The sequence below is a fragment of the Ziziphus jujuba genome, chromosome 9 (assembly GCF_031755915.1).
Source record: "Ziziphus jujuba cultivar Dongzao chromosome 9, ASM3175591v1".
In the NCBI taxonomy this organism is placed as follows: domain Eukaryota; kingdom Viridiplantae; phylum Streptophyta; class Magnoliopsida; order Rosales; family Rhamnaceae; genus Ziziphus; species Ziziphus jujuba.
The window spans coordinates 29,260,244-29,276,445 of record NC_083387.1 but is presented as its reverse complement, the minus strand read 5'-3'; the positions used below and the strand labels follow the sequence as shown (position 1 = coordinate 29,276,445).

General features: G+C 35.6%; 3 protein-coding genes across 5 annotated transcripts; 1 reads left to right on the top strand and 2 right to left on the bottom strand.

Moving 5' to 3' along the window:
* The first annotated feature begins 2,258 nt into the window (after positions 1–2,258).
* LOC107427926 (cytochrome P450 94B3) lies at positions 2,259–4,134 on the top strand. The gene has a single exon (XM_016038338.4). It carries the CDS (start codon positions 2,428–2,430, stop codon positions 3,955–3,957), a length of 1,530 nt encoding a protein of 509 aa, XP_015893824.1. The 5' UTR covers positions 2,259–2,427; the 3' UTR covers positions 3,958–4,134.
* Positions 4,135–4,509: 375 nt separating this feature from the next.
* On the bottom strand, positions 4,510–9,659 carry LOC107427925 (ATPase family AAA domain-containing protein FIGL1). 3 transcript variants are annotated; one of them, XM_060811422.1, is made up of 14 exons: positions 9,297–9,659; positions 8,559–8,697; positions 8,434–8,467; positions 8,090–8,298; positions 7,436–7,674; positions 6,796–6,923; positions 6,593–6,711; positions 6,421–6,513; positions 6,066–6,167; positions 5,597–5,699; positions 5,376–5,459; positions 5,196–5,291; positions 4,947–5,074; positions 4,510–4,808 (listed from the first exon to the last, which is right to left on the bottom strand). In XM_060811422.1, the coding sequence occupies exons 1-14, from the start codon at positions 9,602–9,604 to the stop codon at positions 4,707–4,709; spliced, it is 1,884 nt and encodes a 627-aa protein (XP_060667405.1). In that variant the 5' UTR covers positions 9,605–9,659; the 3' UTR covers positions 4,510–4,706. The 3 variants fall into 3 exon arrangements, with proteins under 3 accessions (XP_060667405.1, XP_015893823.4, XP_048337272.2); XM_016038337.4 differs by having other exon boundaries at positions 8,090–8,467; XM_048481315.2 differs by having other exon boundaries at positions 8,090–8,467; positions 8,577–8,697.
* Positions 9,660–10,546: 887 nt separating this feature from the next.
* Positions 10,547–13,602, bottom strand: LOC107427946 (SWI/SNF complex component SNF12 homolog). Its single transcript, XM_016038359.4, has 3 exons — positions 13,444–13,602; positions 11,332–13,325; positions 10,547–10,880 (listed from the first exon to the last, which is right to left on the bottom strand). Exons 2-3 carry the CDS (start codon positions 12,873–12,875, stop codon positions 10,808–10,810), a joined length of 1,617 nt encoding a protein of 538 aa, XP_015893845.2. The 5' UTR covers positions 12,876–13,325; positions 13,444–13,602; the 3' UTR covers positions 10,547–10,807.
* Positions 13,603–16,202: the final 2,600 nt, after the last annotated feature.

The window sequence follows — 16,202 nt, the reverse complement described above, 5'->3', positions numbered from 1 at the left end:
TTCCTAATAGTCTTTTTTCTCACTCTAATCACCTAAATTATTGTGCAATTAAAAATCCTAAGAAAGTTCAATCATTCACACTAGATTTCAGACCAAAAGCAAACTTCATTTAATAATTCTTGTTTTAATACGTCCTGTGGTCCACAACTTATCTCCAAAAAAGCTACTTCAACTATTCCTTCAATATACAATTTCGTAAACAATATAAAAGAAAAAATAAATAAAGAAATAAGTTTTCTAATTGATTTTTCTCACGTTTTGTGTAAACGGGTGGTCCTTAACTTATGGTCGGCAGTTGGAGAAACAATGGATAGAAACTGCAACTCAGTTGGAACATTGAAGATTGTCGTTATTTAAAGTAACACCTGTCGATTCCCTGTAAAACGTATCTGATGCAAGTAGCAGACATTTTTTTTTTTTTTTTTTCATACAATTGCTTGACCCTACTGACCCTGTTGAAGAAACAGTAAATGTATAACAATATAGCTTCTTCGTCAACTGGGTTTCGATCATTTGGAAGTTTTAGGGTCCATAGTCCATACCGTACAAGTCTTTTATGATCTATGCTTTGGGGGGTTTGGATTTAACCCTAGCCTCTTTTTTGGTTAATGGTGCTAATTGCATGCAGATATAAACTTTTGTGATTTACCCAAAGAAAAAAAAAAAAAAAAAAAACAAAAAAAAAACAAAAACAAAAACAAGATGTGGACTTTAGTGACTTTGTGTAATTCGTACAGAAAAGACAGTAGAGGTGTATATATAAATTTATGCATCATTTCCATCACATGGTCTTGTTGAATATTATATAATATAATTTTTAAAGGAAAGAAAAAAAAAAAAAATAAAGTACTTGACTTTGATAGGAATCGCACATCTTGCACAGCCCAATGCTTATCATTCCACTAAGAGATAGATACTACATCATTAAAGAGAAAAAATGGTAATTTTATATCTTTTAAAGTATAAAAAACCGTTATGCCTATCTTCTACCTACATAAGCTTTTGGAAAAAAAATTTAAAAAAACAAAAAAAAATTGGTATTTCGACTTTCAGTATAATGAGAGAGCTACAGCTTCATTTCGATATCTACTACTACCATTATGAAACTATCTTCTATGGTTTGAGCTTGTATAGAAGAAATGACGCTTTAGCATTATCTTATATTAAATAGTTTAAAAAAATAAATAAAAAAACGTTGTCTTGTATTGGAATCGGTTTAGTTTTATAAATTTGGTGAACGCGATAGAATATTGACTGATCAACCCAAAATTCTTCTTTGTTATATGTCTTGACCAAGTACAAATCTTTATTCACCAAAAAACAAAAATAAATGATAAAGATTTAGTACATACTTTTGATCAGAAACTGTTAAATGATCAAGATTATTTTTTTTTTTTGGGTTATTATAATTATTGTTTGGGTGAATACGTTAAAAGATCAAATTGTAACTTGTAAGTTTGCCTCAAGACGAATGGACCATGCTATCCTGCCTCCTTGCTTGACCAAATCGGTAATGCTATCGCCCAAATTAAGTTTATTATATATTATACTTTTTTTTTGGTAGTAATAAGTTTATTATATTTCACAAAAATAAAATAAAATAAAATCAAGTAGTTCGACTCTCAAGCTTGATCAACATTTTACAAATGTACAAATAATCTTACTCTACGGCTTGTGTGGGGTATGATTTCAGAGAGAACATCTTCCAAAATCTACAAATGATGTCCCAACGTTTTGTCAATTCAAATTTCAAGGTTCTTATCAAAAAATTCAAAATTCAATATTCCTAAATAATTTAATGAACAAGATCATTCCCTAATATTGACTCCATATTCATATCCATTAACGTTGATTCACATTTAGGTTCAAATCAAACGTCACTGATGACGTGAATTTATGATTCAACCAACTTTCGGACAGAGCAAAGAAAAAGAAGAAAAATTAAAACCAATTTTCAAGATGTTCCCTTTTATTGTAACTTAACTCTCATGTGGAGGAAAGTCCTTTACAGGGATATAATAGTAGCTTACCATGTTTGTTCCATGGTTGAGTTATTAGCACCGACTGGTAGTTGTATGCATATATAATTACACCCTTCATTATTGATATTCATAAACTTACAAATTATATCAAATCAAAATAAATCAAATCTATGATATAACGAAACTAAAATATAAATTTTTTGAAATTTTTTGAAATATCTTGATTTAAAAATTAGGATATACATCAAACAATATATTAATCGATATTAAAAATCAAAATATTGCATTTGAAAATATATTATATATATATATATATATTATATTTTTATATGGCCTTATAGATTTAAAAATATATAGTAGCTGCAAGGTGTGCTCGTTAGTCTTGAGGCATAAAATTCCAACACCCAAATCACTCCCTCCATTTCTGTTATTTTTTCATATCAAAATGGGCGCATTCCTTCTTACTCTCTTCCTTCACCATCCATTCTTTATTTTGTTGTCAGTGTCTATCTACATACTTCTAATAATTCTAAGCCGTCTCTATCGAGTTGCTAAGTTTTCCGGCAACGGCCATGGCCCTCCAAGTTACCCTTTTATAGGGTGCTTGCTTTCCTTCTATAGGAACCGATACCGCCTGTTGGACTGGTACACTGAACTCCTCGCAGAGTCACCCACCAACACCATCGTGGTGCAACGGTTCGGTGCTCGCCGGACCATCATCACAGCCAACGCGGAGAACGTTGAGTACATGCTCAAAACAAATTTCAACAACTTCCCAAAAGGAAGACCTTTCACTGAAATACTTGGGGACTTTCTTGGCTTTGGTATATTCAATGTGGATGGAGAGCTATGGCGCACCCAACGCAAGCTTGTCAGCCATGAATTTAGCACCAAGTCTCTGCGAGAATATGTCATGAACACGTTGCAGGAAGAAGTAGAGAACCGGTTAATGCCTGTCATGGAATCCCTGGCAGCTGCAGCTCAAGAAGTAGACTTACAAGACCTCCTAAGAAGATTTGCATTCAATGTGATTTGTAAGGTTTCTTTGGGGATTGATCGCTGTTGCTTGGATCCTTCTGAATCTGCCTCGCCGCTACCAAGAGCTTTCGATGCTGCGTCGGGTATATCTGCTCAGCGTGGCGCTGCACCCTCGTTTATGATTTGGAAGACTAAGAGATGGCTTGGAATTGGATCGGAGAGAAAGCTAAAAGCTGCTGTTAAAGAAGTCCATGCCTATGTTATGGAAATAATTCATACCAGGAAGAAGGAGATCGAAGAAGGAGAATTCGTTGGTGAAGATCTCTTAACAAGGCTAATAACGGCCAGGCATGATGAGGAGGTGACTAGGGATATGGTTATAAGCTTTATCATGGCAGGGAGGGACACAACTTCAGCAGCAATGACATGGCTATTCTGGCTACTTTCTTGCCATCCAAATGCGGAGAAGGAAGTTGTGAATGAGATCAAGGCTGTGGAGCAAGAAGGAATGCTAAGTTATGAATCTTTGCATGAGTTGAAGATGTTAAAGGCATGCCTTTGTGAGTCCATGAGGCTTTACCCGCCAATAGCATGGGACTCAAAGCATGCCATAACCGACGATTTGTTGCCGGATAGCACTCAAGTTCGGGCCGGAGATAGGGTGACCTACTTCCCCTATGGGATGGGGAGAATGGAAGCGTTGTGGGGGAAAGATTGGATGGAGTTCAAGCCAGATCGATGGTTCCTTGAACCGGACAAGGAAAGAGGAGAACTAAAGGAGGTATGTCCTTACAAGTTTCCAATTTTCCAGGCAGGTCCAAGGATCTGTATTGGGAAGAAAATGGCATTTATTCAAATGAAATATGTGGTGGCTTCTATTCTCAGGGAGTTCGAAATCAGACCGGTCGGTTCAAATAGGCCGGTCTTCGTGCCGCTCCTGACAGCCCACATGGCCGGCGGTTTAAATGTTTCGGTTAGGAAGAGGAAGACTGACTAATTAAGATGGAACCTAAACAACTCATTAAAATAGTTCGGAGTCAATGGTTTTGATTCAAGTTTTGTTGGATGGCATAACATGCCAATATGCCTTTATTGTTAATATAAATGCAAGATATTGTTATGTACAACAATCATATGTACAAAAATCATGGAAGTAAACTATGTACACATCTACTTCCTTCTTCTTTTTTTCTTTTTTTTTTTAGTGTAAAGAAATGCATATTATGATCGTGATCATGGTCATCAAACACCATCAATCGTTCATAAAAAAACGACTAGAAATCATGTGCTTCTTAAGGTATGGAACATAATTCTGAAAGTGCATGTGACATGATAAATAATTTCTCTAAGTTCTGGTCAGAATATTTCACATGCGTGTTTGGAACGACTATTTCACATGTTTTTCTGCTTTCAAAAAGAGAGGGAAGAAGAATATTGTTTTAGATAATATTTTTTTTAATTAGACCAATATTTAAAGGGGGATCTAGAACTATCCTTATTTAATTCCCACGCAGTTGGTAGGTCAATCAATTTTTTTGTGAGCTGTTAATATTAAAAGAGTCGGAAGCTTTATGATACTTGAAATGGGAAATTGACCACATTATATTACAATAGTTGAGGTGTGTATTAATTGATATTACAAACAGCTGTTTACAAGTTATGGGCCCCCTTTCTGTTTCCTTCCTTTCTTAGCCTCTCTTGTCTTTTTCATGTTCTATTTTGTTTGTCCATTATATAAAAAAATCCCTAGAGTGACAAGCTCCCAAATTGCCTATTCCATTCCTCATAGGTACCTAATTCGTTCAAGGAAACAGAGGGCCTAACCTCTTGCAATGCATACACAAAGTCCTGCATGAAAATAATAATAATAATAAAAAAAAGGGTTAAAATTATTATGCTAATTACTCTTATGCTATATATATATAAATATCTATAAAAATAAATAAATAAATAACTCTGGGTTTGTGCATTTCTGCTGATTCTTACCTGAAGAGTTACTGGCCGCATATCTTCCTTTTTCAGCGTTGTTATTTCAATTCCTTGTTTTAGAGCCTCCCTCAACGGACCCATTGACGCATCTTTCACCAAATTTTTCATGTCTGATCCTGAATACCCTGTAAAAGCAAGTAAAAATTGAAGAATTTTTCCACAGAATCCCAATAAGAATGCTTCGGTTTGACCAAGAACCACACAAAAGATAACGGATTCAGCCCCCAATCTGCATGGACTATATACCTTCAGTCAAATTGCATATTTTATCAATTTCCTCTTTTGCAAGTTTGAATAATCCATCTTTCTCTAGAAGATTTTGTATAATCCAAGCTCTTGCTTCTTCATTGCAAATAACAGATGGTCAGGCACAAGCTCAAGCATCAAAAATTGTCAGAAAGTTGGAAAAATTGTTGCAAAAGGCACCTGATGAAGGTAAAGGGATATAGAGTCTCTTGGTAAGTCGTCTACGTGCTGCTTCATCAAGTTCTTGGGGACGATTTGTTGCTCCTTAATAATGTATCCATATGTCAAATAACGACACAGACGCCACATAAATTGTGTGCAAAAGAATTAAGCACCAATTGGAGCTATTGAATAGAGAAAACTTCATATCGTTTAGTTGAACTAAAGGCTCCAGTAGTCACCTATAAGTAGAATTTGTTCATTCCCACTGTCAAAACCTTCCATTTCAATGAGGAACTGTGTCTTGAGTCTTCTACTAGATTCATGTTCACCTTCTGACTTCCGCTGTAACCAAAGAAATTTATATCAGCTGAATGCATTGGAACACAAGTCTTGGAAAAATATTAATTAGCCACTTGATATACCAAAGTAAACTAGACTGATATACTATAATATAATTGTTCAAGTGTGATTATCAATGTTTTGAGATTTTTTAGTCCTTAGGGGGTGTCAACCTAGTTGGGATGTCCTAGTTTCTCATGCTCCTTCTAGCAACTTATTTTGATCAGTGAGTTGAAATGCCTATCAAAGTATATCTGCTAGATAGATATACTCCTTAAACGGAATTGTATCGCATTATAAACTCATGTACTTGATGATTCTTTTTACCTTTTTTCTTTTTTGGTGAGAAAAGGGTAGAATATACCTTACCTGAGAGAGGAGTGAATCAATTTCATCAACAAAAATCACAGCTGGCTGACGACAACTGGCAACACCAAATAGGGCCCTCACTAGCTTTTCACCCTCACCAATCTACAGTTACCAGTTAAACTCTTAAAATTTTTACATGCTTTAATAATTAGCAGAAAACTGGAAATAAGTTGACTTGGGAATAGTCAGCAAAAGGAAATGAGCTTGAAAGCTATTCCTGAATAATTCAGGAAGCATGAAGGAAAAAGAGGATTAAGATTGCAATTCAATAACAATTCTGTTAATTTACAACAAACAACAACATAGAGAACTGTCATAAACCATCAGGACCAAAAAGAGCAGATACAATACATACCCATTTGCTTGTTAGTGAACTAGCAGATATGTAGAAAAAGGTAGCTTTTGCCTCTCCAGCTATTGCTTTCCCAATCATTGTTTTGCCCGTTCCCTAAAACATGACAAGTGCTTATATCGTTGGCAAGAATTGTCTGTACCATCCCTACATAAGAAAGGATTCTGAAACTTACAGGTGGACCAAAAAGAAGAAGGCCTTTTCCAGGAGAACGACAACCTTTAAAGATGTCAGGACGTAATAGAGGCCATATCACCATCTCAGTCACACATTTTTTCGCGTGCTCCAAGCCGGCTGCAATATTGTCAGGTTACGGTGTCAACCAGAACAGCTTTTGACATACATTGCATTCTAGAAGGAAGTGAAGTAAGACATTACCGATATCATTCCATCGAACATTAGGATCCTTGTCCATTATCTCATTACTAACATGTTCAATGAGTCGAGGTTCCAAATTTCTTAATTTCTCTGGAAGCTCACCATCAGGACCACATAGCATATCCAAACTAAAATAAAAGAATGAAAAAATAAAATTAGGATATGGAAGTACACTTAATTACATATAGCATAATGTAAAATTATAAGCAAGAAAGGGAGCTGAGAAAGAGGAAACAGGTCCCACAAAATGTCATGTGTACCACAGATATTTCATCTATAACCATAAATCTAAATGCGACTATTTCATATCTAAGCAAGTAGCTGCTAAAAGCAAATGGGTAAAAAAAAGTCTGTGTTCGTTACAAGATTATCACAGCATGCATTAGCTGTAGAATGGCCGAAAAGACTGGTAAAACTTGACCCAACCACAGCCAGCCATATAAAAGTGCGGTAGCGAGTATGGCATGAAGTTCCAAAAGTTAAATTTGAGTAGACACAATTATATCGCTGAAACTCCTTTATGAAAAAAACTTACAAAGTATAGCAGATGGAAACCATGACAAGACAACAAGATGTTATTGGGAACAAGACAGTAACAGAAATTATATGGCACTTCTAACTCCATCATAACACCACTTACCATCTTTTTGTTGAGTCCTCTAATGCATCATCACTCTTTCCAGCAATTCGTGAAGTCACATTCCCAGTGTTTCCACCATTGGATCTGATAGGGGGGATAAAATTACCCCGAACACCACGGCGTGGAACACCATATGATCTTCCATTATAGCCCCTACTGGCAGCATTGATATCACTTTGTGGGGAGACATTAGCACTTGGTGATCCAGATAACCCTCTCCTCTGCCTTGCATCCATTTCCTAGTTGTACAAGGAAAAATCATCAATCTTGTTGCCACATGTGCATGATATGTCAAGGAATGGAAAAATTAGAAATGTTACTAACATACATTTGACATCCAGTAGGTTGAATTAAATACAGAAATTAAGTGGAAGACTGTTCCACAAAAAACTAATTGCATATCACATATCAAACCTCAGGTTCAAATACCCAATTAAAGTTTTCTTTTTAATATGTAACAGTCATGCACAAGCACTTTAGACTCTTCTACTTCAAATAGATGGTTATTATAACCATCATTGAATAGCTACCAAGGTTTGGAGTAAGGCACAAGTACATCTAGAGTAAGAATATGAAAAAAGATATCCTCCCTGAGGCTTGACACAGTACAAATAATAAAAGTAAATAAAATGCTGTCAGTGGACAAACAGTTACCATTTTTGCTTTTGCAGTAACAAATCCATTGCCGGAATTGTCAGTGTTAGCGTCTTCATCGCTTAAGGGGGACTTCGTCTTGGGGCTATTTATTTCCATGTGCAAACGTTTTGGCCCCGATGAATTTCCATAAGCTCTGTCTTCTTCAATTCTTTGAAAAGGAAAGGAGCTTTGACCTTTGTTTTGGTTGTGAAATGGCAGAGGCCTTTCTACAATAAGACATTCCTCAGAATTGTTACTTCCAGAGGCCAAATAACTCTTGGATGTGCCATTATTTGCCCTAGTGGTGTTGTTTCTGTACATTGATGTCAAATTAACTTGAGTCATATTTTTGGATGCCTTACTATTCAATTTGTCCTCCTTCTCCAATTTATCTCCCTAAGATATAAATAACTTAAATTAGCATAACAAAACAAAGACGAAAAAATAATGCACCGTTTAAAAGTATGCACAAGACAGTAAACACTACCAATCCATTCACAGCCACCTCATTAGACTGCTGGAGAAGAGCTTGCAAGTACTTTGACTTCTTAATCTTCTCAATCTCAATATCTCCTCTCGAACCAAAAACGCAACCTGGAACTTGTTTTGCTCGTTCAAATGCTTTTCTGAAGAAAAACATAGGATTCAGATTATTACTACTGCAAGAAGAAATCTGATTATCTCTAAATATAACATTGAAGTGCTTATGAAACATTCGAAAAACCAAAGCAAGTCAAAGTAGAAATATTCATCCAACTCCAGAATTAATTGTAAAACCTACAAATCCAAAGTTTGTGCATATTAACCACTACCACTATTAGCTTCCAATGCTGACGTCCAAATTACTCGTCGTAAATTTTATTGTTTTCAACTATTTGATTTGTAATTTGTATCACTGATATTCAATAATCAAGGCTGAAGCTAATCCATATTTAAAGTTGTCAATCAATATAGGGCATGTAAATTGAATTATTGTATCAATCTCCAGGTTTTAGAAATGAAAGATTACATTCAATGAAACTGGAACTGAAATCCACAGTAACAACATAACATTAAAAATAATAATAAATTAATTAAAAAAAAAAGTTTCAGTTTCAAATTTGAATTCAAAGGAGTAAAAGCATTCCAAAAGATCAACAAGTTCATCGTTCATTTTCTGACCCCAAGCAACAGAGAGAGAGAGAGAGAGAGAGAGAGAGAGAGAGAGAGAGATGGAGAGACGCACATATCGGAAGCGGGACTGAGGGAACGACGAGCAGAGTCGAGCATGGAGAGAGCTTGACGGCGGATGGGGCGGATGAAGGCGTGGTCGAGATCAGAGTGAGAGTGAGAGTCGAGGAAGCCGATGAGTCTTAGCCCGAGGAGTTGAGCTGATGAGAAATCGCGGTTTTCAAGAGCGAGTTCGGCTCCGAAGAGGAGCGACTGAAGCCTCTTCAAGTTATCGTCCACTTGCTTTCTCCAGCACACCTCCTCCTCCTCCTCCACCATCGCCGTCGCCGACGAACTTCGTATTCCTTCCTCCTTTCCCGCCATTTTATTCCCTTTTTGTTTTCGCTGTCCCTCCTTTCAGTCCCGCTTCTTTCTTTTAAACACGCACCGATTTGTTTGTTTGTTTGTTGGTTGCATATTGGGCTTTTTTTATTAAAAATAATAATAATAATAATAATAATAAATATTATTATTTTATTACAAAAATTTGCATTTTTTTGGACATGCTTTTGTATTTTAGAAAAATTATAAAAATCCTCTCTTTGATTTTCATTTTTCACATCGTCACCTTTCTTACATAATTCTTTTTTACCTCTTTCTTCATTAATTTTTGAAAATTTAATTTGTAAATCATTTGATTTCTGTGAACTGAAAAAATAATAAATTATATTTAAGACAACATTTTTCCTGTACATTTTAAATTTTTTTGCAATGAAAATTTCATACAATGTGATCTTGCAGCAGAAATAAAATTTAAAAGGATGTTTCGTAATGCAGTTTATGCAAAATTCACAAAACAAACATACAATAGGAAGTCATTATTTCTACTAGTTCTGCGATGTATTCTATGAAAATCAAGAATGACAAATACCAGTTTTAAATTTAAATAATTACCAATATAGTTTCTATAAGTTAATAATAAATTCTAAAAGCATACTTTTTTCTGTATCCACGTCGGCTTATTGTTTTACTCCTATCTATTAACGCAAGTTAAAATTCGAGAAAGTCTCGAATAAGATATTACAAATATAAATTCTTCGTCTCTCTCAATTTGCTTCTCATGTTCGAGAAGGCAAAACCACCTTTGAAATCTTCAGGGCAAAGCATCAACTCAAGTCCTTATGATCAACAAGGTTCAAATAAGATTTTTGCATTTGAAAGTGCATAACATAAACCATACCACACAATCACAATTGCAGCGAGCAAAGAAGCCCTCAACAACATCAACTACATCTTTAAAATTACAAATCAAGCACCGTAGACCTATGATACAATTTCTGTGTATGAAAATTAAGCAACAAAGCATAATTAGCATAACAAATCCACCGACAATTAATAGTTAAAAAGAGTTACAAAACATATCGTGTTCATTTTACCCCTCAAGTAGCTTCCTCCCTTCTCTACAATAATAATATACTCCAATCAAGATATACATGTTACATCTGATTTTTTTTCCCCCCCCATATTTGGCTCCAAATTGAAAGGAAAACCACAACTATCTACCCTAGAAATAGCTCCACACTTCTCTCATGTACTTCCCGGAGCATCACTTCCTGTGACCGGCTTGCGATTTAGATATCGGATAACTGCATCTTCAACCCTGATAGAATGAACACTAAAATTAATAACGCAAAGGCAATCACAGTTATCAAAGTTCGCAGTAAGGATACTCAGTGTTTGGATAAAAAATCAAAGTAACATATAAAAACACAGCCATAAAAATTCTAATAGTACATGGTATTTCTTGGTCTAAAGGAAGTCATGAAAACAGCATGTCCAAAATAAATGAGTCCACTTTGCCATCCAACATATTTAAACAAGACCAACATATTAGACAGGGAAGAAAAACTACCTTTTGATAATGAAAAACTACCCTTTGATAATGAAATAACAAGTTATAGATTTGGCTTCCATTTACTAAATAATGACCAGCGGATATTAAATGAACGCATTTATGGAGAAAAAAAAAAGAAAAAAAAAAAGGGCAAAGGTAGATATTTTAAATGCAGAAACCAAGGGGCCAATTATCAACATAACAATGGATAGCTTACCACGGTTGGCTGAAGAAATCTGACCGGCGCTCCTTTTCAGCACTGCGGCTTGCTTCTCCAGATACAAGCTTCAGATCCTTGCTTTGAGATTCAATCAAAGCATTGATAAATTCAACTGGTGATTGACTGAACCCAAGGAAAAAGGCCCGCCTTCGACGGTGCTCATGGATTTTTCTTATTGCTGAGCAAATTGCTTCATCGCAAGCATCAATCTCTTTGTTCTTCTCTGAGTTGGCCAATAGAACTGACAACTCCCTCTGAATTGGAAAAGGAACATCAACCAATACATCATAACAAGCAGTTCCCACCGGACTGTTTCCTGAAAGCTTGATCTTATGCTCCAAATGTATGGGTTGAGGAGGGAACAAATGTTGAGAAATCTTCTGAGAGACCATCGTAAATTTCATCCTATCTTCCCCAAATACTTTTTGAAGAGGTGGATCACAGTAAAAGAAAGAAGGATCATTCGGGTTCTGCAACTTCCTAGCCTTCACATACTGCCAGATTGCAGCTATTATTCTCGGGCGGGTATCAACCTCAATTCCAAGAACTTCCATTAGGGGTTGTGAAAGCTTAAATTTCTCCGGCATGTAATTCATTTCCAAGCGAATATTCACCGTAAATTCTTTATCCCCTTTTCTCTTTACCTCAAAGCCCTCATGAGGTGCAGGTGACCGTGCATTTTCCCACATAATGATGTGGTTATCAGGGTATAGCCTCTGGTCCAGGGAAATGGTTACTCTCTTGAAGAAAGATGAGAACTTTGGGTATAAGGGGTTTGTTTTCTGTACAACTCCAGGCTGATCCGGATCTATCCCATCTTCCAAGATTCTCCCAACTATCTTAAGAGTCCAAGTAGGGGGTTCAGCATTGGGCTTCTTTGGTATTGTACGAATCTGATTAGCAAAAGTGTTAAACACATAAATGCGAAGGGTTTTCTGAATGCAAGGTGGGCTTTTAAGGGCTTCCTGAATATCAACCTTCTTTCTAGAAAGAGCAGTATCAACACGAGCCTCAAACTCAAGAAGCTGGGTGTACAGAGCAGATTCAGGCAGAATTGCAGAAACTTTATCTTGCAGCTGCTTCTCTGGGAGCTTCTGCTTCTTTCTACGAGCAGCAGGTGTGAGTTCCATTGTTCTCAAAGATGAGAGCATGTTCGTTGGGGAAATACCCGGTGGCCGCATAGGAGGTTTTTGAGGAAATCGCTTCAAGCCTGAATTACCGGGTGTCGAAAGCGAGGGTGAAGAAGAACCAAGATTTGCAATGCCTTGGTTCTGGTTAAGAGTGAGACCCTGTGCTTGCAACTGAGCTTGGAATTGAGCATGAGCAGCTTGAACCTGAGCTTGAGCTTTTGACTGTGCCTGGGCAATGGCTTGAGCTTGGGACAGCTGAAACTGGTTTTGAAAGCCAGCAGCAATATGAGCTTGTGATTGTGAAAATGTTGGGTTTCCACCCATAGATGGGGCTACCATCCCAGCATTACCAAATGGGGATGAAGAACCAACCCCAAGGCTCTTAGGCTGATTATTACTGTTCACAGACATAATATCTCTACAGCCAAAAACAAATCTAAAACCACCAAAAGTCTAACATTCTACTTTCATAACCCAAAAGCCGTAAAAGAAATCCTCAACTCAAAAATCAGAAAACAAAAGACTGCAACTTTATGCAATATCAACCAAGAACAAAGAACCAGACAACAGCAGGAGCCGAAAATTCAAACCTCTTAAAGAACTTCCCCAAGCAAGGACAGAGTGAAAAAAAAGATCACACCCAATTCCTTATAAAGCTCAAATCTACGGGAAACGCATAGTTGGTAGCAAAGAGAACCCTAATTCATGAAGTGGGTCTTAAACCCTAATTTTGACACAGTTCGAGCTTGTGGAAGATACTTCGAATCAGGAGCTATATAAGCAGAATTAGAGGATTTGAAAGAAGACCCAGATCGTGAACAAGCTCCAATTTTTCTTCTTCTTCTTCTTTGTTTGTTGTCCCTGAATTGGTGCGAATTAGAGAAAGCGAAAATAGGTGAAGTTTAGCGGTGGAAAGTTTGAAAATTGAGGAGTGGAAAAGAAAGTGAAAGAAAGTAAAAAAGGAATATAATATGCTTACACAGAGTGTGAAAAAGTCGAAGCTTTTTGGGGTTTTCAGGCTCTTTTGCTTCCCTCCACCTGACGCCGACGAGTGAGGCACAAACGTCTTTGGCTTTGTTTGGCTCTTCTTGCCCATGCTTACCTCCTATAAGGGAAAAAAGAAAAAATGCCGTAAATTAAATAAAATGCAAAAAGTAATAAATTAAATATTCATATTTATACCAACAAACACATACTTATTTTTTATTGTAATTTTTTTTTTTGAAAAAAACCAACCTCCTTTTTTTTTTCTTTTTTTTTAATTACTGAAATAGCATTTATTTATTTTTTTAGAATAGGGGTCCTTTTCAATTAATCATTGTTAACCATTTTTTTTTTCCGCAGAAATATTTTCTAAAGGAATTGACATAATTATTTAAAATAAAAAACACATATCCATTATTACAAACATATATGTATATACACACTTAAGAAAAAATTATGGTGGGAACATTGCTCAATTTGAAAAGTAATAGTAAAATAATATGAGTCGTATTTTTCTAAAAAATAAGTTATAAATGAATTTTAAAATTTATTAAATTAAAAAGGAGGTTTGATATTAAAAGAAATGGTGGTGAAAGATAGTAAATATATATATATATATATATATATATATAGTTAGTGACAAAAATAACGACTCTATAATAACTAAAGAGAATTTTAAATTAAATAGTTCAAAATAATTTTAAATTTTAAATAAAAGTAATGGGTAATAACTATTGTATGTAAGAAAATATCCTTAAGAATCTGACTACAGAAATAATAAATGAGGAACAAACAAAGATTCTGGATAAAAATAAAAAATTTAAAAAAAAAAGTCTCACATAGGGGAAACGGTCAACCTTAACTTTTACGATTTAATTGCAAATCAAAATGAATACTCTTTTTTTTCTTCTTAAAATGTAAATTCACGCCAACTAACTATAAATTATCTATAAAGTTACAACATTTGTCACTCACACCTAACAAGACTTTTACAAGACTCAAATCCAAGTAGTTCCAACTCAATTCTTACAAAAACGTGACTCTCATTTTTTCTTTTGTTTTGAAAGAAATTGACTAGCATCCAAGCATAGAACCAATAACTTTTTCATATGGGAGGCCACAAGTTGAAATGTCATTTAATTTCAATACATTTCAACAAAACCAAATGTTATTGGTTCTCAGATTATGATTGCTTTTGCAGGATTTTTTATTTACTTGTTAACACTAGCAAAACAAAAAAAACAAAAAATATTAATAATAATAATAAATAAATAAACCAAAAACCAAAAACAAAACACTCTTTATTAGACATTTCTTCACACCAACTTAGAATAAAAAATGTGGTTTCTTTAGGACCTAATTAGCTTATGCTATCATTGCACAACAATTCTTAATGAAATTTCTAATCTGGTTTAGACCACATTCAAGAGGCCTCCACTGCAATTCTTTGGCCTCTGGATCAGGGCAACAAGTGTATAACACAGTTACGGATTGGTTTACATAAGAAGAGCATCCCAAGGAATCACTACCAATCAAAAGTAGCTCCTTTCCCAAGGACTTAAAAGCTACTCCTCTACCTCTATTGCAATCAACTTTCACTGGAACATTTCCTAATTTCGTCCATGTCTTTGTCTTCTTAATGAACACCATTAGCTCATTGGTACAAGCTTCAAGACAGTAAAGCTCATTGTTCACCACAGCAACAAGCGGAGGAGATTGAGCTTCTAAAATGGTATTGTTCACCACAGCAACAAGTGGAGGAGATTGAGCTTCTAAAATGGTGACGTTTCCCAACATGTTTGGTATGGAGATTGAGCTTCTAAAATGGTGACGTTTCCCTACATGTTTGGTATCAATGCCCATGAGTTTTTCTCCTCATCAAAGGCTTCCTCACATCTTAGATTTCCTTCCTCATCATTCTTACCTCCAATATGATATAGAACTTGTTGTCCATGAAACAACCAGAGCAACAACTTCTATTTTGTGCATATTTGGAAGAGTTTCCCGATTTTCAGTATCTGAGTAGTATTTCTCTGCAGAACCCGAGATTTTCCTTCCATTTTCCAACATATTCCACCAGCTACATATTCAAAAGTATCATTGGTTGCTGATGCAACTTTGCATCTGGGTTGACCATGGAGGAACCTTTGAACCATTTGTTTGATTCCAAATTATATATCCATATGACAAAGCCATCAAGCTCTTTGCCTAAAGCAAGCAAATGGGTTCGTGCATAAATTGACTGTTTGCCTATTGCAGTGAAACAAAAATTTGATGGTAAAATTGGGAGCTTTCTAGGGGACTTGAATTTCTGATCAAAGGCTAACCGATTTTCTTCCGCAGCTGCTAATATAAAGACAGATGGTTATTTAATCCCAATTTCCTTTCTTATCCAAAAGATTCACCGCTCTTTATGAGTGATAGAAACCATTTGTTGATTAAAGTAAACTTCAAGTACTCTGATCTGGGAACTCTAGCCAAGATCAGAGCCTGTGCCTCATCATTGAGAGGTGGACTAAGATAATTGTAATCTGCATCCTCAAGTTCCATTTCCTGTTCAGTCACTCTTTAATTCTTAATTCTCTTTAAAAGTCCAGAAAAAAAAAGGGAAAAAAAAAGAAGAAGAAGAAGAAGAAAGAGGACGAAAAGAAGGAAAATGACCTTGTTGAGAAGGGAAAGAAAAACAGTCAAGAGAGTATTTGAATAACAGTTTCAGACCACCTTCTTCTCCCTCGGATTATTAAACCAAAATCA

Bases quoted from the DNA above. Each gene is read 5' to 3' on its own strand.
- LOC107427926 (XM_016038338.4), top strand. From the start codon at position 2,428: ATGGGCGCATTCCTTCTTACTCTCTTCCTTCACCATCCATTCTTTATT.
- LOC107427925 (XM_016038337.4), bottom strand. From the start codon at position 9,604: ATGGCGGGAAAGGAGGAAGGAATACGAAGTTCGTCGGCGACGGCGATG. The intron at 8,468-8,558 runs GTAGTGTTTACT...TTTATATCTTAG, and splicing joins AGGTGGCTGTGAATGGATTG to GGAGATAAATTGGAGAAGGA. The intron at 5,460-5,596 runs GTGACTACTGGA...TACATTATTAAG, and splicing joins TGAACAAATTCTACTTATAG to GAGCAACAAATCGTCCCCAA.
- LOC107427946 (XM_016038359.4), bottom strand. From the start codon at position 12,875: ATGTCTGTGAACAGTAATAATCAGCCTAAGAGCCTTGGGGTTGGTTCT. The intron at 10,881-11,331 runs GTAAGCTATCCA...TCATTCTATCAG, and splicing joins GATTTCTTCAGCCAACCGTG to GGTTGAAGATGCAGTTATCC.